Source organism: Gigantopelta aegis, chromosome 6 (genome assembly GCF_016097555.1).
Source record: "Gigantopelta aegis isolate Gae_Host chromosome 6, Gae_host_genome, whole genome shotgun sequence".
Lineage (NCBI taxonomy): Eukaryota > Metazoa > Mollusca > Gastropoda > Neomphalida > Peltospiridae > Gigantopelta > Gigantopelta aegis.
Window position 1 is genome coordinate 10,967,699 of NC_054704.1, and position 24,002 is coordinate 10,991,700.

Genomic DNA, 24,002 nt, shown 5'->3' on the forward strand with positions numbered 1-24,002 from the left:
TTTTACAGGTACCCCATACGTTTCAAGCACAAGGCTACTTCACACAGTGGTACTAGATGAAATAAACCTGCATAAAAGTTTTGCCCAGATGCACATGCACATTTATCACAGGACTTGTGGTGTTAACTATTTGGTTTAGTACTACCTAGAAGTAAGCAGCAGACTGGCTCTGATAGCTAGATACTATGATGGTCCATGATAGTGATGTGGTTATATGTGTGTGTGTTTGTGTGTGTATGTGTTTGTGTATGTATGTGTTTGTATATGTATGTGTTTGTGTATGGGCCTGTCTGTGTGTATCTGCATGTACATGTGTGTCTCTCTCTTTGTGAGCAGTTGTGTTTGTCTGTGTTGGTGGGGATGGGAGTGTCTGCGTTCGTGTCCTTGTGCGGGTATGTGTGTTGTGTGTGAATGTGTCTGTGTATATGTGTGTCTGTATGCAGCTGCGGGTATGTCAGTGTTTGTATTTTTTTGTGTCTCTTTATGTGTGTGTGTGTACCTCTGTTGTTCTGTGTGTGTGTGTGTGTGTGTGTGTCTCTCTCTCTCTCTCTCTCTCTCTCTCTCTCTCTCTCTCTCTCTCTCTCTCTCTCTCTCTCTCTCTCTCTCTCTTGAATTATATTTTGCATTCGTGTATAGTGTTTACTGTTATTACTCTCACACACTGGGTTATTTCCGTCCATCTAGCGCTCCACCAGAAGCTCATTTTCAAAGACACACGTAAAATGTACTATTCTGTCAAGAGGAAGGTGCACACCCAATACGCTGTTGCTAATCAACAAAAGTTGCCTTTGTGGTGGCAGCGGGTTTCTTCCATAAATCAAATGTCGCAATTACGTTTGTTAGACACACAAATACACATCACCCTGAAGCCGATGTGTATTTTGTTGTGTTGGGGTGCCATTAAACATTCATTCATTCATTCATTCATTCATTTTGTTAAATACATAACAGTAGTTATTTTCAATGTGCCCGGGTGTCGTTAAACATGCACAGTAATGTTTTCATTTATTCTCGCCCTCTCATGAATATAAAAACTCAAGTTGTATAACCCAGTGCAAAAAAGGTCTGAGATCATAAAGTAAGTACATACTATGGTTATATGGTTATTCGTTTATTCATTTGGTAATATATTGCATTTCGTATCCCACCTTTACGTATCCGTGGTTGGGCAACGTTATTTGCGATACTCCTTACTCTTTCAGTCATGTATATGGGTGTACTTAAACCGGATTTCTATTTCCTGAATCCTTTTCCCGAATATACTGTGCGTGCATATATTTACAAACAATTGTAGAATTTCCTATTAAAACATTTGGCATGGATCATCGGCCTGGCTTCCTGAACTAAATGGAACTAAATATCTCTCATATTATTTTTAAAATATGGAAGTTTTACCATTGGTAATTTTGTTATGAACGTTCATATTTATTTTATATTAATAAAATAATTTATATATTGAGACTGTGTTTTGCACTGATTATTTTAAACACACAGAAATTCATTCCAAAATGTGAAGTCTTTCTTTAAAGATTGCCATGGTAAAGCAGTGCTCCAGAATTAACACCAGTGTATTGGAGTGAAGTTGGGAGTAGACGGTTATTTTCTTTTATTTATTTAAAAGACGCCACAAACGGCTTTGTCAAGTTCTAGTTTTTATTTATAAATCTAGACTGGGAGTGGCAGTCCTCTTTGTGTCTGTACAAGAGTGATGCAATTTTCAGTAGAGGATCTCGTCGGGATTGGCTGCCCTACTATAGAAGAGGTACTAAACAGAGTCATGGAATCAAACACTATTTTACCAAATGCCCATTTGACTCTGCATGCGGCCCTGGTCACATATTACGGTTTTGTCGTTCAGATATAACACAGAGACAGATCCTTTTGAGTTTAGGACATCACAATCCTATAAATGATGATGATATTTAAAAACACCAAGTGTCAACTGCAAATTCGCATGGCATTTGCCAACCCTCGATGTTAATCGCTCGGCTACTGGGTCTTCGGCGAACATGTTAACCCAGTTAACCGTAATTAACGATGTGCGCTGTCAAACACTCGGTTCGAATGAATGAATGAATGAATGAATGTTTAACGACACCCCAGCACGAAAAATACATCGGCTATTGGGTGTCAAACTATGGTAATGCATGAATGAATGAATGAATGAATGAATGTTTAACGACACCCCAGCACGAAAAATACATCGGCTATTGGGTGTCAAACTATGGTAATGCAAATAAATAAAGTGATGATCAACATCAATATAAAAATACAAGACTTAAACAAAAACAGTGTAAAGAACTGTACAAAAACACAAATATCACAGAATTTTACGGATACTGAACTCTACTCAAAACTTCAATTTTGTGCTGTATTGGCCATTCTCAAAGAGAGTGTTACACCCCTGCACCACGGTGAGGTTACAGCACACGCAGGGGCACACTCGGTTCGAAACTAATGTATCAGTTTGATATTAATATACAGCAATTTTTAAATTGCAAGGGGGCTACTGACGCTCTAGGGGACTTATACTTCGCGTGGCATGTGGATGTTGAAGCTACAGTATTTCCGTTAAGAATAGGACTTCATGACAGGCCGTGCTCCACACATGCTGTCAGTTTAGCAATCTCGATATCACCGAACCAGCACAATTACCAAGTGTTTGACATACAATAGCCGATGATTAATAAACCGATGTGTTCTTGTGGTGTCGTTAAACACAATAAACTTTAACTTCAATATAAATGAATTCAGTTGTTGTATACATGTGTCTGACACGTTCCAGTCGCCTTGTAAACTGCATATATAGATTGTCGAGTAACAGGTAGCGCGTGAGATCCCACAAACATAACCCGTTGGCATCCCCCGCCGAGCAACCCAGGATTGTTCTACCTGACTGTCAATAAGAGTTTTCATCAAGTCACAATGGTCCATATCGACCACAGAGTACTAACACGTGCATTTACTTCAGCGATTCCGCCCACCACACACCCCCTCTACACAGAAATACAAGTGCATGAAACATATTCAGCTGCTAAATAGAATTAAGTTAAGACTTCATAACACCTAGTCAATGATTGCATGTTGTATAGAAAGAGAAAAAAGTGTTCTTTATGATAAAGTTTATCAGTTATTTGACGTGTGTCAAGTGAATATAGAACTCTGTTATTGCAGTGTTTATGTTGGCGTGACTTTGCGTGGCCCTTCGCGACGCTACTCTCCCCGATATTCTTTGGACAACAAATAGACCGTTTCACCCACTGTAGGCTATTTACGGTTAATCCATTTGATAAATGAAGTAAACGAAGAAAAGACTTCTACTAATTGAACTCCACCGCCGACTAGGTTGCTTGGTCCTAGTACGTCACCGGATCAGTTGGGCCTTCCGTGGGTGTTCTGTGGAATTAATAGAAGTGAAAAGTTTGGATCTGGAGAGAGTGCCTTGAGGTGACGTAAAGCTATTCTTAGAGACATTTGGTTATTGAGATGTGTACCTGAAAGTTGGAGGGGGAAGGAGTGGTGCTTCAAGGATAGGAGTCTAATAGTTATAGTGGAAACACAGTACTCATGCTAACAATGACAGCGACAAGCAATGGGTAAGTATATTACATTATATTATATTATATTATATTATATTATATTATTTTATTTGTCTGTTTTGTTTTGTTTTTTTGTTTGTTTTTATTAAATAATGTTGTATACTTAAATACCCCCCACCCCCCACCCCACCTCCCCCCCCACCCCACCCCCCACCCCACACACACACACGATAAAAACACCCCATGCGTCTTAACGGGACAGTCAAAACGAAACTTGTACAGTGAAAATACAGCCGCCCTGTTTTATATTTAATCGTAACCTTTCGACCAATGAAATCGTAAGTTAATAATAATAATAATAATAATAATGTTATTATTATTATTATTATTATTATGTCGTTACCACAAGTCGTCTCGTGGAAACTGACCTTTATACATGATTGTTCTTTTGCGAAGCGTGTGCTAGCAGGTTGTGCGAGGATGACTGTGTTGTATTTACACGGGTACCAAGTGGAAGACACTAATATTACATAAATCTCCCGTGCTACTTGGCGGCTCAATAAAACGATCACTTAGACAAATATTGACTGCCCTTTATAGGAGGTTGGTTCTTATTTGACTTACAATTAAGGCTGACATCAGTTTGAATGAGAGAGTCAGTGTACGGTTATTTCGCTTTTTATTCTGCAGTAGTTATCAGTGACCCTTGACATTCCAAAAATATCCAGGTGCTACTAGTTTTATGATGTTTGTCTTAAGGATAAACATGTGTTGTACTTTATACTTAGCAACATTATGTTAATATGTGTATTATACAGTACCTACCTACGCTGTTTATAGTTATTCAAAATGATTTTTTTTTAAATGGTGTAAAATAGTAACTAAAATAAATAATGAAACACAGAACACGACATACAGGTTAGTACCATCAGATGTTACAACATAACAAACAGGTAGATGTATTACACAGATATTCAGATCTAGTGAAATTCAAAGTTACGCTTAATGTATTAATAAAAAAGACTATAGCGATTATCTAAACGTTCAGGAAACCCTCATAACATATTCTGGATTATATATCCTCTGGCAATTTGGGGATCTGTCCATTCCTCCTGGAGTGCAGGGTTTAAAGTAGCAGACCCTAGTTTCAACCCGTAAAATTTAATATCAAGTTTTGTTAACCTACAAACCTGTAACACATTTGGATTAAGTTACAAATGAGCAAAACAAAGAGTCTGTGACGTTGATACGGTTAAATACCCTTAAACGTAGACTAAAACTGTACCCTATAACCGTTGCTTTTCAGACGCACGTGCGTTTTTAAAAATATGAAAAATGCACTGTGTGATATTAAAAACACCAGGATGGCCAGAAACACCTCGGATGTACGGAAATGAATAATCTAAACAATAACATCTAAGTAAAGTATGATTTCAGTTATCAAAAACAGCCCCAATAGTGAAAAATATGTCTTAGTGTTTGAATGAAAACTAGGATTTGTCACTTTAACTTCCCATATTTCTGAGACGCCATTGATTTTGACGGAGACTTCGCCTGATTATGTTCCAGACGTGTGCCATAGGAAAAGGTCTAGGCTCGGGGATAAACGTGGTAGTGTATTAACGTTTTGATATTCCGTGTCACGATTTATTGGATATTCATTTTGAACACATATGTTTGGTATACAATTCCCATTGGCTGTATATCAAACGTGTGAAACGTCATTTTATGTCTTAATATATATTGTTTTGTACGTACGAAATTACTGGGAGAACAAATCCAGTTTGGGCTACCTACAAACATTAAGGATTAAGGTTAGTCGTTGAAGGACCTCCTACAATGACAACCAACTCAAGCCAGTATCTTTAACCATACCATATACATGCATAAACAGTTAGAAATTTATCTTAAACATTTTAAATATTTTTATATACATCATTTGCATTGGTTGAAAACTTGCAACATTTGTCACAATTACAAACTTGACACACCACCGAAAAAATATACTTTAGGACAAAAATATAATACATAAATGCTACCAGTGTAATTATTACCCGATATACCATACACACAACATCTAAATAGTAATTTGGTAACATAATACAAGCATTGTCCAACGTCATCGCTGGAGGTCCGCGAGTTTAAACACAAATTTTCGTCATGGCTCATATAAACTACGTGTGTGGACCCTAGAACAAAACCTTCCATCAGCGAAATGTTATTTTTATGTCTTCGATTGTGTCTGTTACAGCGGTGTTGCAACACGTATGTAATATTAAAGTAGATCACAGAGATTGTCGAGATAAGGTGGCGAGGCCAGGTAATTATCGTGTCATATATTGGAGTGGTACTTTACGGTGATCAGTAGTTCACATCAAGGAGCTGGGGTAAGTGTGTGGGGCTTTTGTCTCGATAATCTACACGTTTATGTTGTGTGTTTCTATTGTCACAGAATTGTTTCTTTCTATAGTCAAATACTTTTTTGTTTCAACAGTCAGAATTGTTTGTTTCAACAATTAAAGAGGTCTTTGTTTCAACAGTCAAATAATTGTATGTTTCAACTGTTTAATAATCAATGAATTGTTTGTTTCCATAATCATAGAGTTGTTTCTGTAATCAGGGAGTTCTTTATTTGTATAATCAAACAATCGTATGTTATATAATCAGATGGGATTTTCACTCATCAAAGAATCTCTTTTGTTTAATAAAATAATTGTTTTTTCTGAACAGAAAATCGAACTTTCCTTTATAATTAAAGACGTAATTAAGGAATTCGCCTGGATGTTAATGGTACATCTGTATGTTATTTTCAGTTTAAAATCATGACTAGAACGAAATTTAATAAGTATGGAATTTATTTTTCAATCCTGAAAAATAGTAAAAGAGAAAATATAATTGGTTATCAGAAAATTTAGTTTGCATGCTTCTTGTAACATAACGTGTGCCAAATTGTTGTTAATACACATTTTAAATAATTTCTGATAAGCAAGATGAATAAATGAAATATAATATAACAAAGTTGCCTTTGCTGTGTTAGTGATAATTACAGGTACCGTGTCATTATTACGTACATTAAATAAATTAATTTGGCCCAATAATGAAAATAATGAGTGTCAGCATTCGACAAGCCTTACGGAATAAAATGCATTTTCTGCCTGGAGTAAATTTACTGGCTAAGATTAGAAAGCTAAATGTCTACCTTATCTCACATTATTAGTACCAGAAACACACTTGACTTTAAAAAATCCCTTTCTGCAAATAGATCAAATATAATTTGCATACCGAAACACAAAGACTACATTTTTTTCCTAATAAAAGAGAATGCACTATTTATTGTCCAGTAAAGTATCTCCTCGTGTGTAGCTGTCCTTCTATAGACAAGGCAATACATGAAGATTCATAGAATAAATCACTATTTTGCTAAATGCCCATTCGACTCTGCTTTGTGCCAAGATTGGGTCTTTGTCAGGGATAACGGTTTTATCGTTCAGATTCAATGTATGTACTGCTATTTACTTATTCCCTTAAATCATTTTAGATTCAATAGACATGATTTAATTGTTTTAATTAATATAAAATATTCATGGAGCCTCATTCATTGACTTCTCTAAAGTGTGAACGAAAGAGACTAACATGGCCTTAAGAGATGTTTGAATGCACATTATATTGCACATAAGCTAAATAAAGGACGTTCAAACGGCGTTTCAGTCATTTTTCTATTTAAACCCAGACATCCGTGAATTTGTTGTTCTGTTATAACCGCCTCATTGTTCATATTGCCAATAGCAATAAACCTCTATGTGGCTTTTCAATGAGTATGCAGGTTTCAGGTACCACATGCCACAAACATGAAATGCACAATGACATGGACAATGTGAGTGATAAATAAACGGCGATTAATTTCCTCAAGGCGAAATTGAACACGAATGGTTTTGTACTAATATGAACAATGAAAAGAAGTCTCTGCAGTGGTATATGATGTCTCTAAGGGTTGTTTTTAATATTTTGAAGACTCAAACTGTGCACTAGGGTATAGTTAAGGAATAATCAGCCTTCGCTTCTAAGACCAAAAAAAACGTAATAAAAATATTGCTTGCAAAATAAAAAATTTATGTACGATGTTAGGACAGAAAATGGGGGTTTATACGCTTGTGTAAAACTGTTGATGATTCAGAACGACCTCTAAGCCAATTCTACATGAGTTTGCTTTTCAGCAGCTGTTATTTTTCATTCATAAATACGTATGTCCGTAAACAAACATTCGAACCGTCATTCAGTCTGTTGGTAATAGTTCAAATCTCTCATTAGGAAATGTGTCCAATACGAAGATCGGATGTTTTTGCTTAAATTCATAATTCGACAAATTCATAACACAACAGATATTTTCATGCGATTAACAATATATGTATGACAACGCTTAAACAGTCAGTTGTTAACAGAACAGAATAGGTTTTTTTTCACTCTGGTCGTTCAGCAATGATATATATATATATATATATATATATATATATATATATATATATATATATATATATATATATATATATATATGTATACACACACACACACACACACACACACACACACACACACACACACACACACACACACACACACACACACATATATATATATATATATATCTTTGTGTGTGTGTGTGTATCTCTTTGTGTGTCTGTGTGTGTGTGTGTGTGTGTGTGTGTGTGTGTGTGTGTGTGTGTGTGTGTGTGTGTGACATGATGGTTTACAGGAGGATTATAGAAATTAAAAACCTACATCAAAATATTACACATAATGCACAATATACATGACTTAAGCTGGTTATCGAAATTATATGCAATAAATAAAATATGTTTTGGATAATTAAAAATATTCGCTGATGACAGCTGAAACCACGAATACAGATAAAGTAGGACAATGTACAGGATACGTAATATGGCGTTATGGTTAGAACCATTTTGCAACGAATACTATTATTCATTTGACGTGTCACGTGATATGTTTGTGCCTAGGTGTCAATTGTTACCCGCGGTCAGTCATTCGTTTTGACAACTATAAACTGTTATAACCTTAATTAAAACCACAACAAAACGATTGCAAACTGCTATAAATCTCTCTTGTAATAATTTATTTTGATTCCGATAGAATACGACTTCTTTGATTACATATGTTTTGTGTTATTTACACGGTTTGAAATGTGCGTAAATGGTTGGTTTTGCGAGTTACATCATAGCCGTGAATCACTATGGCGCTAACGTACAATAATTTCTGTTGTTTGTTCATGTCATTGAGGCTTTTTAAACTATAATCACAATCAGTGGCGTGTCCAAAAAATCCATTTGTGTGTGTGTGTGTGGGGGGGGGGGGGGGGGGGGGTATGCGTAAGGCCAGACCTTTTTATTAGTTTCTTCCTCGGGTTCTCCAACGTAAAATATAAAAAATAATAATTTAAAAAAATATAACTGTCGCAAAATTTAGAGGGCGGATCCATGCCCCCCTTAGATCCACCTTAGATGTAAAGGGTGTATTGGCCTGACACCAAATCAAATCAAATAGATGACAGTTGTAACATACGTGGCTAAAAATGCTACACGCCGCGTTTTTAATCAACATACGTATACCGTGGATGTAAATATTACCACCCCTCACCTTAAAAGGAAACCATTAAAAAATCGGGGGTTAAGCTGATCGTTTGAGACATAACAAGAGCTGCCTTTGACTACCCTAGTTCTGCGCAAAAAATTGTTATCCTGTTTTAGTAAGACCCCGCACGTTTCAAACATATAGTAGTTGGTACACTGACACTATTGTCCTGGCCCAGTGGTAAAGCGCTCGCTTGATGCGCTATCGCTTTTGGGATCGATCCCCGTCGGTGGGCACAGTGGGCTATTTTTCGTTACAGTCATTGCACCACTACCGTGGTATGTGCTATCCTGTCTGTGGGATGATGCATATAAAAGATCCTTTGCTACTAATGGAAAAATGTAACGGGTTTCCTCTCTAAGACTATGTGTCAAAATTACCTGTTGTTTGAGATCCAATAGCCGATGATTAAAAAATCAATGTGCTCTAGTGGTGTCATTAAACAAAACAAACTTTTTAAATATTGGCCTGTTCGATTATTTAAAGCCTAAGTGCTTTTCTAATATTACATTTAATTCCTACTTATTGTTGTTTTTCTTTACTTATTCGTAATAATATTGTATCATGACGCCGAATAGTCGACATTTAACGCCTCAAACGTGGTTTTATTAGCAGTGTGTTATTGTACTGGGCGTCATGAAATCAGTAAGAGTTGTTTACCAATTGCTCGAACAACTACATATTAATTCCATACGGCTTGTCCAGCGGGGGAAATATGGTGTCAAGACCGTGAAAACCAAATTCGCGAGTTTACACAGAGGTTCGTGTTTGAGTCGGTGAATGGACATTGTTCAAGCAGTGAATGTATTTCTCTGAATGTTCATATTGACAAGGTCGTAAGACGTGTTACCGATTGTCCGCATGCGATTGACCATTTAGAATTGTAATATGCATTATAGTTCGAGTGACCATAAAACCCGCTAGAGTAATAGCGGCAACGAAGGCTTTATCCATTAGTAGTATTGGTTACAACTAAATGGGCCAATAAAATGTAAATGGATAAAGATGTAGTCGACGGACATGTTACAGGTACCGCAGTTCAACGTGGGAACAAATGCCCGTAAGTATACATGTTTAGAGAAACCTGCAGTTTCACGTCAAAATGTTAAACAATTTAGGAAATAAATTTTACTTTATTTTTATTATTTTTATTTTGAAAGAAAATAGTAGTATTAATGCCTTGAAAGAAGAGAAAATGGAAATAACTATTATTTGACGCAAAAATGCAATTATTTTTTTCCGTTTGTAGACTTCTTTTTCTGTTTTCTTTTTTCTTTTTTTGCGGATAAAGAAGAAATGTTTCCGTTAATGCTGTTTATGTTTTAGAAATAAATTATTACTCGAACAAAATTGGAAACGTCATAGCTTTCCAAAAGAAGACACATTTACCATCAAAGAATTATGAGCAAAACGTATAATAAAGTTATAACAAGTAATTTTTCATTATATAATAAAAATAATGTGAGAGGAACTGTGTTTATAAGAGGATAAATCAAAATATTTAAATGATGTTATTGTTTGTAACGTTTCCGTCAGTTGATATCTCTACGCAGTTCTGTATTCTTGGTAATAATATTAAAATAATAACTATAGATACAACACCAGTATGATTCAATTAAACTTGTTGTTCAACTATGGTATTTCCATACAATGGTAATAATTGTAATTTATTTCGTGCTTTCATCCAGCCGTATTGGGCTATTTCTCGCTCCAGCCAGTGCACCACGACTGGTACATGAAAGGTCGTGGTATGTGCTATCCTGTCTATGGGATGGTGTATATAAAAGATCCCTGGCTGCTAATCGAAAAGAGTAACCCGTGAAGTGACGACGCTGGGTTTCCTCCCTCAGTATCTGTGTGGTCCTTAACCATATGTCTGACGCCGTATAACCTTAAATAAAATGTGTTGAGTGCGTCGTTAAATAAACCATTTCCTTCCTTCATCCAGCCGTACTACAAGGTCTCTCTCGGCCTAATTCAGATACTAGTGTTTTAGTTTTAAGAATTAAACAAGTTTGTTTTTGTTTAATAACACCACTAGAGTCCATTGATTAATTAATCATCGGCAATCGGATGTCAAACATTTGGTAATTCTCACATGTAGTCTTAAAGGAAACCCGCTACATTTTGTTTTTCATTAGTAGCAAGGGATCTTTTATATTCATTTTCCAACAGACGGGACAGAATAAACATGAGACCTTTGATATACCAGTCGTGGGGCACTGGTGCACCGAGGGGTTTAGATCAAAGCACCTCAGGCGAGATCTCTGCCGACTGTGCTTTATCCCGTCTCTAGTTTTAGAAATGAAACCCGCTATCTCCACAGAGGAACGTCTTCGAATACACAGCTAGGTTTTTATATGCACTTTCTAGACAGCATATACCATAACGTTTGTTATGCCAGTTATGGAGCACTGGCGATAGATATATCACTCGATTCTGAAACATGATCACTTATCTAAATACAGTCTGATACGGACGACTTTGACATAGACGAAAACCGCTGTTTTAAAGGGATACGACAGTATTAAGTACAGTCTAGTAGATGAGACAAAAGACAACAGTGGGCCACCCGATATTAAATGTTCGAATCGTCAAGAAAGGAAAAAATGATATGTATGCACTACAATCAATGCACACAGTGGATAGACGTGATATATCATCTCGTAGTCGTAATCAACGTCAATATCAAACGATTAACAAGACAGAAACGTCGACGCACGGGCCATCAATTTATTTTATGAGCAAATTAAACGACAGACTGTCCAACAATGTTGACACTTTGCTCAGTGCATAGGGTGAACCATTTTTATATCGCTCAGCACTCCAATGAAAAAAGACATTGTTTTGAACTGCTAATCTGACAGCTACACCGGTTATCGGTTAACGGGTAACCACTGGGTGCGTTGTGAAGGTACCGCATACACTGGGTATTTGATTCATAGCGAGTAAAGACCGCGAGACCAATCGATTGCAGCTAGCGTTAAAAATGAAACCAAATCAATGAGTGAGTATTATATATTTGCTGCTTGGTGCTTTTTGGTCCACTAGTTGTTTCATAGTAAAATATATCAAATAAATAAATAAATAAATAAATAATACCGATGATGATGATAATATATTTGTTGAATTCTGTCTTGAGCAGAAGTTAAATAAATAAAATAAATAAAATAAAATAAATAAGTAAATAAATAAAATACTGATGATGATGATGATATATATGCGTGTGTGTATAAAGCAACTACCGTACTACCAGCTATTTTTGATATTTCTTGATAGTATATGTTCTGACAAGCTCACAGGTAAAAATTACCCAGAATTCCTTTGGGGAATATGTTCAAATGACGTCATCAAAATGGCGACCGTATTTAGTATATTTAGTATGGCCAAATTTGATTTTCAAGATGGCCGCCATATAAAAACCTATTAGTACCAATATCTCAGAACCCATGCCACCTAGTTTCGCAATTGTTTGGTCTAACCTAGCATTTCTAGGGACAAGGAATGCAATTATATAATTACACAGTTTACTAGATTGAATTTTTATAAATGAAATGAAATATAGAGAAATAGTATTGAGGAAAACAAACGTCTATTGTGCATTACCAGCTTCTCGCTTTATTATCGTAGTGTCTTAGTCTTTAAGAAGAAATTGTACAAAGAAAGAACGAAATGTTTTATTTAATGACGCACAACACATTATGGTGTCGGAAATATGGTTAAGAACCACAGAGATAATTAGAGAGAAAACCCACTGCCGGCCCTCCATGGGCTACCCTTTTTGATATGCAATCAATTAATTAATGAGAACTGACTTGAAAATAGAGAATATATTGTAGTCACTGCATAGATTAACACAATTATGAATTGCAATATGTAGAGGTATATAGTATTGAAAATGCTTTGCTGATTTCATACGCCACTGCACAGGTATGGACATTTTATTGAAACTATAATTCTCACAGTAACAGATACAGTTCAGCACACAGCGGTGCAGCACATCTATTGCCGTATTCCATAAGACTTGAAACTACACTTAAAGGGACATTCCCGAGTTTGCTGCAGTTTTTAAGACGTTATCGACTAACAAGGACTTTTTAACGATTGTAATTACATATCAATTATATTTTTCTGTATAAAATATTAGTGGCTGTATATTAAACGTGTTTCTAATAGTTATAATATTTGTACTAGGTTAAATTTCATTTTATTTCCTAATTATTATTATCTTTTTGTACGTACGAAATTATTCGAAGACAAAATCCAGTTTGGGCTTCTTACAAAGATTAAGACGACCCGAAACACATTGAATACACAGACACTGATATTATAAACCAGAAAATATATTTAACATGTAACTTTAATCGTAGAAATATTTTATTAGTCTGAAAGATCTTACAATGCAGCAAACTTCAACGGTTCACTTCCATTTGCTTAAAATGCCATTTGGTCGAACAATAAAATAAATTATAGAAACAAACGAGTGAATCGCTAATCATCTAACTGTTACCTCCAATTGGACCAGTCCACATTTCATTAACAAAATAACAAGAAAGATATAACAATAACATTTATAAACTATTAGCAAATATCACATTTTAATGCACATTTTAGTGAATAATATTTGAGGAATAGTTAGAAAGTTCGAATGTCATTGTGTGATTAGTGTCAATGTTATTCGAGTTTAATATTAATATGAGTTAATATAGTACCGGAATATACATCGCTTAATATCATTATTAATCAGTCCCAAAACATTTTAAACAAATGCAAAACAAATTAGAGACACATCATTTAATATATTAGTTAATATAATTAAACACTTCACCTATTTTACTATTATTACCAACAGACCCACGCGAATAGAAGCTTGATCGTGTAATTTTAAGCAAATATATTTATTAAGTACCCAAACGTCCTAAGTAAAGATTGTATCCGAATTGTCCATTATTACGCAGATAATGCTATTATCTTATCTTTTAGACTAATTGCAATCAAGACGTAGACGTAATGGGACGACACTCAGTTAACATACTGTAGAGTGGGTGCATTTTGTTAACTCTGTTCACTGGTGAACCATACTTCAGCTTGGTCGACAACCTGTTTTCATTGCTGCAGTCGGAAATCCTGGTGTAAATTAAATGGTTTCTGTTATCTTCCCCTTGCTTCGTTGACAGTTTCCAGGTCGCTGAACCTATCATACAAGATCTGTATCTGCTTTAGTGTAAGGGTTGAACGTTATGTTGGTAAAACACTGGTCACATCAGGACAGCAGTTCTATGCACACCAAACTGTCCATCTACATTTTTCCGAGGAAATCAAAGTATTGTAATGTCCTCTGAAGATTTTTGATGAGAGGCATGACCAGGGATTTCACTTTAGCCAGGATGCCTGCTTCATTGAATACCTTTTCTTTGCTTTTCTCCTGTGGATGCTTTGATTGTTGTTCATGGTGTATGAGTTTCTCCTGAATGTTTGACTCCATATGGGGAATTATTACTCGACAAACACTGTAGGATCCGTGTATTCTGGGCTCAAGTGATACCGAGATAGGTCATCTGACAGAGAATATGGGACACGGCCATAAGTACTGTGGTTTCACCATTCATCTTATTATCATCCATATAATTTCATCCATATAATTATTTTTATGTCAAAAAAATAATAAAAATAAAAATACGTGGCCAGCATACTCATGAAATGTCAGGTGACTTGTAAAAACCAGGTTCTGTAAAACTAGACATTATACGTGATCCAACCAACAAAGAGGAACGGTTTGTATTGCACACCACCAACATTGCCACCGTAGACTGCCGTGAAGACAAGGAAATAACCATTACGTTTTGTGCCTCATTTATTCTTCGAGCAAATGTTCATTCAATGCCACAACACTCTTAACTCATGTGCAGGACGTTATTATGAACGGCAGTACCGACTATTTTGTGAATACTGTTGACATAAATGTCGTCCCAATTGGTAAGTTCCATCATTTGTTTACCTTGGGTAAAACAAATGTGAGAATATGGGTTGCTTGTGGCACAGGTAAATACTTTATATATCATCATATCAATGGTATACTCCAGTATATGACATCCTGGGAAAAGAGAAATACCCGCCCCTGCTTCTTTTCCATAGCTTAACGGGATGTAATACTACCTCTGTTTTCTTTAGTAAAAAGGTCAAAGGACAGCACGGGGTGCACGGAACTGCTACCCTGATGTGACCAAAGAAAGTTCTTATGAATAAATTGATTGTCTTGTACCCTGTACTTAAAGAACAGAATAATACCAAATAAAAAACCCTGGCAAAACTGGTAATAAACTTTGCAGGTTTAAAGATACCAGTACCATGGGCGTACATTATAATTTAATATATCTGACATTGATATCTGACATTATTATATTTACTCAACATAGAAATATATGCCCAATATCTCTGCAATCTATTTTGGAACCCCCCTTTTCAAAATCCTATGTATTGGAACCCCCTTTTCAAAATCCTATGTACGCCACTGAGTACTCTTTGTATTACATCACACAGCTGATGTACAATAGCTGTCAGCTCATCCTGAAGATAATGTTGATCTTCCAAGCACTTCAAAATGTTTGTAATAAAGATCTGTACAAGGGATTCATATACCAGAGTAAGACATCTTGTGTCACGATGAAACTAGCATACTACAAACAGTAACAGGGGCATATGCGTTGTGTGTTCGTGAGTGTGCATAGGCGTACAGGCTCTCATTTTGTAGGGGGAGGGGGAAGTGGAGGGGAAGGGGGTCAGACTGGCTTTTGCCCGAATAAAACAAAAATGCCCGAATCTGGATAACAACATTTATTCATATTAGCATTGCTACCAATGGTTGGAAACGAATCAATAGGCATTTATACATAGATTATAACTAATTTTGAGGGTAGAATGATGGGAAAAGGTCTCAGGTTAGCACATTTGCCCGAATATTTGTATAATTTTTGTCTGAATTTGATTTTTTTTTCTCTAGCACTAGGGGGGTATTTGCCCACCCCCACCCCCTGTCTCGTGCGCTTATGGCATACACGCGCATGTGTGTATTTGTGTGTGTGGTAATAGTTGACAAAAGTAACACTAGCATCTCTTGTGAGGATATAGTCAGACACTAAATATCAGGATCCAAAACATAAAGCAATGTTTTTAAAATGAATTTGTATTAGTAATCAAGAGACCGGCCTCGGTGGCGTCGTGGCAGGCCATCGGTCTACAGGCTGGTAGGTACTGGGTTCGTATCCCAGTCGAGGCATGGGATTTTTAATCCAGATACCGACTCCAAACCCTGAGTGAGTGCTCCGCAAGGCTCAATGGGTAGGTGTAAACCACTTGCACCGACCAGTGATCCATAACTGGTTCAACAAAGGCCATGGTTTGTGCTATCCTGCCTGTGGGAAGCGCAAATAAAAGATCCCTTGCTGCCAATCGGAAGAGTAGCCCATGTAGTGGCGACAGCGGGTTTCCTCTCAAAATCTGTGTGGTCCTTAACCATATGTCTGACGCCATATAACCGTAAATAAAATGTGTTGAGTGCGTCGTTAAATAAAACACTTCTTTCTTTTAGTAATCAAGACACTGTAGTAGCTATAACCAGAAAAGCTGCTACGGCTTAAATTTAGACCTCGAAACAGCCATATTGGAAGCGTTCTCTACCGTTTAAACATTTATTGATACCCAACAATTAATAAATGTTGTTTTCAAACTGTATTATAACATTTCCAACCTGTGTGCAGGCTTAAAACTTCAAGCAACTAAAAAGAATAAAGACTCTATGGTAACTAGATGCAAAACTATTAAAATCGAGACGGCCATATTGATGACGTCATTTGACCATGTTTCCCGCCATAGGTATTCTGGGTAATTTTTACCCAGGAGCTAGTCAGGACCCATACTTTCATTAAAAAACCAATAAATTAGCTGGTAGTACGATAGTTGCCACTTCGGTCATCTTAAAGCACGTTTGTGCCATCTCCTGCACGCCTATAGAGCTAATAAATCACAATCATAACAGAAATGACAACGTGATTGCAAAAATAAAATATAAATTAACAATAATAATAATAATAATTCCACTACGGCTGTATGTTACAATCCTCAAAGAAAGAAAAAGAAGAGTATATTTTATTGTAATTTTTAGATACAGCAATGAATGCATACAGACAGAGTGAATGACAAGATGAGTTCGGCGAAAGTAGTGCAGGCGACATCTACAGCCAACGAGTCACACCTAGCAGATCTGACCAATCAAAGTCATGTGGGCGGGTCACCCAGGGACGGTAACTCTCACCCGTCCCTCACAAGAGCGGTTACTCGTATGATTCTAAGGGAGAAGACGTTTGTGACGCAACTGAAGAAGGCCAAAGTAAACGATAATTTCAGTTCTGTGACTGTGGAAGACAAAGATGACAGCGATGATGATGACGATCGACATGAAGACGTTGTAGCTGTTGTTATTGACGAACAGAATGATGACGATGTAGATTTTAATTTTGATGATGACGAAGAGGAGAAACAAGGTATGTTTATGTCAATCACATAATATACTAAAGGCTCATATAGACTGAATGCGGCGCGGGCGTGCGGTCCGATTGTTGCGTCAGATTGGTCTTCTGCGTGAGCTTTGGGCATATACACCGTATACGTATCGCACAATTCCGGTATAGACGCTCTCATTGAAACTAATGTATTTTGAATTTTGTTAACCTGACTACACGCTAAGCTTAAAATCTAAGCTTAACTGTAATTACTACGCCTTTAAACACATCCAGATATATCACCGATTTTTCTAGCCATTTGAAATGTCTACTTTTTGCTCCTGGTTTTTACTGAGAAAATTAAAATAGCTTTCTTATAGTATTCACCTGTGTTTTATTTGTGTATAGATATGTAAAACTATTAAACGTAATGATAGAAAATCATCCTTATTTAGTGTAGCTATTCCCTAAAACCCACGCAAAAAGGGTTTATGGACGTCTAAGTGTTTTCTTTAAAAATAGAAAAATGTCTGTAAATGGCAGGCTATGTCCTTGGAATGGTATTATTAAAGTCGCAGACACTGAAATGGAAACTAAGGTTGGTTAATCCACAAACCTGTAGCACGTCAGGATAAAGTTACAATAGAATGAAACGATAGTCTGTGACTTTAAAATGGGAAAATATCCACTAAACCAGGATAGAGCTGGTCTCCATAAACGTTAGTTCTGAGACGTACATTCGTGTTTAGAATGAAAAATGCATTTCTTGGTATTACGAACACTACGATGACCAGAAACACTTTGAATGGGTGGATATCTAAACAATACCATGCACGTTATTTCAGTTATCAAAAACGGTTCAAAAATGCAAAACACGCCGTAGTGTTTAAAAACTAGCGTCTGTCACTTTAAAGAAATTGTTGTTACAAATATCCGGCTAGTTTTATTGTCTACCCTGACGACAGTGTTTGACTACAGGGGAGTCTTTAATCGATTCTTGTATATTTATTTTATACAAGACGAGATTCGAAAGAGAGCGAGGAGAAAAGTGCTGGACACAAAGACCATCTACATCCGCGCCTGTGAGAAGTATAGACTGTTTCCCAACCACAGTTTCGCCTCCCAGATACCCAAGGCGAGCGTCTCGCTCAGAAGTCACCAGATCGGCGCGAGACAAGTCAAACCAATCGCAATATCCTTAGTGGTGCGTACAGTACGTTAAAACAGTTAAAACCAACATGTTTACTGGTATGCACAGTAGACCAAAACAGGTTTGTTTTGTTTAACGACACCACTAGAGCACACTGATTTATTAACCATCGGTTATTGTATGTCAAACATTTGGTAATTTTGACATACAGTTTTAGAGAGGAAACCCACTACATTTATCCATTAGTAGCAAGGTTTTTTTTATATCCACCACCCCACAAGCAAAAGAACACATACCACGACCTTTAATATACCAGTCGTGGTGCACTGGCTGAAACAAGAGATAGCCCAATGGATCCATCGATGGAGATCGATCTTAGACCGACCGCGTACCAAGCCAGTGTTTTACCACTGGGCTGTTTCGCCCCCAACTGCAAACAATATATCTAGTGATACGTAGTGTGCTAAACAAAGAATATACACATGTATATGAGTGGTTGTTAGGTACCATTGTTTTAATGTATCTAACTTTCGAAAGCGAGTTGGATACTTCTTTTTTGAAACAACGAGAAGTAAGATAAATGGTATTTAAATGTTTGGAGTGTCTTACAGTCCGTTTGGTCAGATGCTGTACTCTTTACAAATACATATATTCTTGTTTCTTCTTCAGTAATATAACATCTGTACTACTGAAAATGTTCTATTTAGCTACACCGGTCAATAACATTTAAGACTGTTCGGTGCACGTACATCAGTGAATAACATCTAATAACTATTCTATTTGGCAGCGGGACAGATTGATTTATTTCCTCGACTTATCCTACAACAACATCGGGCCTGTTGGTGTCATGTACATCGCTGAGATGTTGCAGGAAAACAACACCATCATTGACCTGGTAAATTAGTTTGTTATTTTACTAAATCCATGTATTACTTTAGCTATTTAGTCTGCCACGGTTAGCATCACATATACAGAGATAACAACTGGTTACTATCTTAAGATATCGGCCTTATCCTGCGTAGGTTAGAATGACGTTCGCCAGTCGGCCTGAGCAGGATAAAGCCGATGTCCTAAGACAGTAACCAATTATTTTATTTATCCTGCAATTAACATAAAACGAAATTTTAATGAAATGAACTGTTTTAATTCACAACTTTATACGGTTTCCAGAGTAGTATGTCCACACGTGTTGGATGCCTTTTCACCTTTTCTAAAATAAACATTATCATCAAAACGTATTTTTCAATATCAAACCAATCAACTGGAAAGTAAAGTATAACTAACGTTGAACAATACAACATTGCTTAACTGATCATAATTAGTGTAAAAGAAGTTCCGTCCCAAAAAGCTATATTTTTGGTTAGTGAGCAAAAAGATAGAAATTTATAAAGTCGTCATATCTTGACAATACATATATATAGTGATTGCAGGATTTAAAAAAACCCTAACAAATATGAAACAACACATAAAAAATAAATTGTAGAATAATAATCAAATTGCACTGATTGAAAACATATTTTATTGCATATATATATATATATATTTTTATTTATTTAACATATATTAGCTAGCATATCCAGTGTAATCAAAATATGTGATATGTTTCAGATCACATACTTTCAGAATTTAGCAAATTAGATATAAATTAATCGAGATCACAGCACTATTTATTGACATTTAAGCATTCATAGTCATCATTGAAAAACATTTTAATAGCAGCCTTGCAATGAAAGCTGTCTAGCGTTCAGAAAACAAAAACTAGTTTATTTTTATGTAAGGATATCCAAAATGATGCCATTCAAGTTTGACGTCATTTCCATTCAAAAAGACGCCGCGTGACTTATTCTAACGTCATTTGAATATCTAGTAATGGCAGACTGGAATTAAAGCTGCGTGTACCGTTTACAAAAACACGTTGTATTACGCCTGACATTATATCATAAAGAGATTATTACCCTCGTGTGTTTCGGTATCGTCAATATCATATATTAGGAATAACAATAATGTATTATGCGAGCCTCTGGCGAGCACAATACAAATTGTATTCCTAATATATGATATTGACGATACCAAAAACACCACTCTGGTAATAACCTCTATATGTTAAAGAGAATATTTATTCGAGTGTTCCTAACACAAGACACAACAAAACTGGCATTCTAATGTCACAATTGTTGATTTTTTTATTACAATTTATTTTATGGCTTTGTGTTTTTATTTATCTGGTTATTGTTCTTCAGTGTCTTATGTGCGAACTCTTTTCAATCCACATAGATTGATTTTCTTTTGTTGTCAGCGTGTCAGTCACTTTTTTGTGGCTATTCTATCATTCTTTATTCTGGCATTTCGTCTGTATTTATGCAAAATTGTGTGTGGCAGACAAAAAATTAAATAAAGCCAGCAAAAGCAAATTAATACACCATAGGTTGTTAAGCATATATCTACAAGTGTTAGTATAAGATTTGTACACTGATGTCCATTCTGTTATATTTGAAGTAAGTGGTTTACAGATGAGAATAATATAATACTTAATGCAGCATGACCACCTTTTAAAGTGTTATTTAACAAAACGTTAAATAGTTATTATCCAAAACAATTGTTTAGCTTTCGTTAACTTTTTAAAGAAATAAATGCGTGTTTTAGAAGAGTTTATCATCTGAATTCGGTAGTCTTCAAAAACGTTTAAAAACCTTTTGGTCGTTTAGTACATCACACTGGTTTGCAATATACAGCGTGTTTCCACCCAAAGTGGTCATCACCAGATATTGGACAAAACCAGGTAGCGTATCGATCACCAGTCGAGCCAGTGACATTGTTTTTTATTACTCTAGTTTGCTAGGGGTCATGTCGTCATGGCTTCATAAGGTATTCACATTTATGTCTTTGACGTCTGTTTTGACTTTCACGGATGACTACCAGCATCAACTGACTTACATACATGTGCTAATAGAATTTCATTTTACGGTCGTGCTTCCATTTAAACTAGTTTCTACCTGTAGTCGATATACCTGTAAACAGTAGCTAATAGCATTGACAAACGAGTTGCTCGTGTCCTTTATAAACTGTCCATGCGTACAGAATCGAAATGGCTTTAGAAGTAGTTGGAATAATATTTGCTGTTGTGGTTCTTGATAATTTCTCTGGGTTAATTTTTTTTATATATATATATACAAACTGAAATGAAGATAAATAAATTTTAATATTATTTGCTATTATTGCACCATTTATGAAATAAATGCAATGAACGACCTTTATTATTCTCGATTTCAATAGCCGTTGACTTTTAGTACCTAATACAAGTGGTATATCATAGGTTGTGGTATACGCCATCCGGTGTGATAGTGCGCATAAAAGACTGGATGGTGTAAGGTATGCGATGGTAGATGGTTTTCTTTCCACACGAACCTTTCACTTCACAGCCCAGGTAGCTGAGATGAACTGATTGTCTAGCCCAGTGGGCAGAGCACTCGCCTAGGTGCGGGACGTACCTTAGTGTTAAAGCGCACGCTTGGTGCGCGGTCGGTTTAGGATCGATCGCCGTCGGTGGGCCCATTTGGGCTATTTCTCGTTCCGGTCAGTGCACCGCGACTGGTGTATCAAATACCATGGTATGTGCTATCCTGTCTGTGGGGTGGTGCATATAAAAGATCCCTTGCTATTAATGGGAAAATGTAGAGGCTTTCCTTTCTAGACTATATTTCTACATTACCAAATTGATTAATAAATCAATGTGCTCTAGTGGTGTCGTTAAACAAAACAATATTTAACTTTAGCATTCACCTAGAACTGTGACGAGTCCTTGGATCGACCGCCCTCGGTGAACCCGTCTAGGGGATTCCCCGTCCCCGCTAGTCTCAGTTCTGGTACAGTTTGTGTATCAAACCTAATATGTGTGCTCTGTTTTATGTATGTAAACGTGCACTAGCGTGACAATGTTGCAACCATCACATACAGCATACCAGATAGCCGTAGTTGAAAAAGTGTGTCGTAAAAAGGATTGCTTCCCATGTTGCAACCATCACATGTTGTATACCACATAGCCGTAGTTAAAAAAAAAAGTGTGTTGTGTTAACAAAGATTTTCTTCCTTTTTCTAACATAATAGTCATTGATCCAACAATGAGCTAACGTGGCGGTAAACACACATTCCTTTCCTTTCTTTTAGAATCTGTCTGGTACGTACCCTGGAAGAGAGGGGCTGGAAGCTTTAGCTGAAATCTTGCCACTTAACAAAACTCTTAGAGTTCTGCATTTATCAGGTGAGATTCTAATTATAAAAGAGCTCACTACCTAAAAAAATACAGGATGCTACGGATGTTATACGTAAAAGAAGAGAGAGAGAGAGAGAGAGAGAGAGAGAGAGAGAGAGAGAGAGAGAGAGAGAGAGAGAGAGAGAGAGAGAGAGAGAGAGAGAGAGAGACAGACAGACAGACAGACAGACAGACAGACAGTGGGAGAGAAAGAAATAAAGAAAGAAATGTTTTATTTAACGACGCACTCAACACATTTTATTTACGGTTATATGGCGTCAGACATATGGTTAAGGACCACACAGATTTGAGAGGAAACCCGCTGTCGCCACTACATGGGCTACTCTTTCCGATTAGCAGCAAGGGATCTTTTATTTGCGCGTCCTACAGGCAGGATAGTACGAACCATGGCCTTTGTTGAACCAGTTATGGATCACTGGTCGCTGCAAGTGGTTTACACCTACCCATTGAGCCTTGCGGAGTCGGTATCTGGATTAAAAATCCCATGCCTCGACTGGGATCCGAACCCAGTACCTACCAGCCTGTAGACCGATGGCCTAACCACGACGCCACCGAGCCCGGTAACAGAGAGGAGAGAGAGAGAGAGAGAGAGAGAGAGAGAGAGAGAGAGAGAGAGAGAGAGAGAGAGAGAGAGAGTGAGTGGTGGCGTATTTTGGGACTCCATGAAAACTGTCAGTGTCCGAACTGTTTGAAAACGGATAGTATCCCCAGTGACAATCTAATTACAATTCGCTCCACTATTACATGTGGATCTAACAGCAGCCAGTTGGAGCTCATGTCCACCAATCAAAATCTTACTTGCAGAATCATGCCAGTGATTTGAAAATAATTTGAAAATATTCCGAATTATTCTGAGGGTATACGATATGTTTTCATGTGAATTACGAATGCCTTATTTAGAC

General features: G+C 36.6%; 1 protein-coding gene across 4 annotated transcripts in view; it reads left to right on the top strand.

Annotated features, from left to right (window-relative positions):
* Positions 1-3,289: 3,289 nt before the first annotated feature.
* Positions 3,290-24,002, top strand: part of LOC121375444 (leucine-rich repeat-containing protein 74B-like) — a 43,041-nt gene continuing 22,328 nt past the window's right edge. The window contains exons 1-5 of one of the 4 annotated variants that reach the window (XM_041502901.1): positions 3,290-3,600; positions 17,344-17,722; positions 18,700-18,884; positions 19,618-19,725; positions 22,995-23,088. In XM_041502901.1, coding sequence (XP_041358835.1) covers positions 17,356-17,722; positions 18,700-18,884; positions 19,618-19,725; positions 22,995-23,088 — 754 coding nt within the window. In that variant the 5' untranslated portion in view covers positions 3,290-3,600; positions 17,344-17,355. Of the gene's footprint in view, positions 3,601-5,861; positions 5,927-12,146; positions 12,190-17,343; positions 17,723-18,699; positions 18,885-19,617; positions 19,726-22,994; positions 23,089-24,002 lie in introns of those variants that run through there. The other 3 variants (XM_041502900.1, XM_041502903.1, XM_041502904.1) reach the window with 3 other exon arrangements.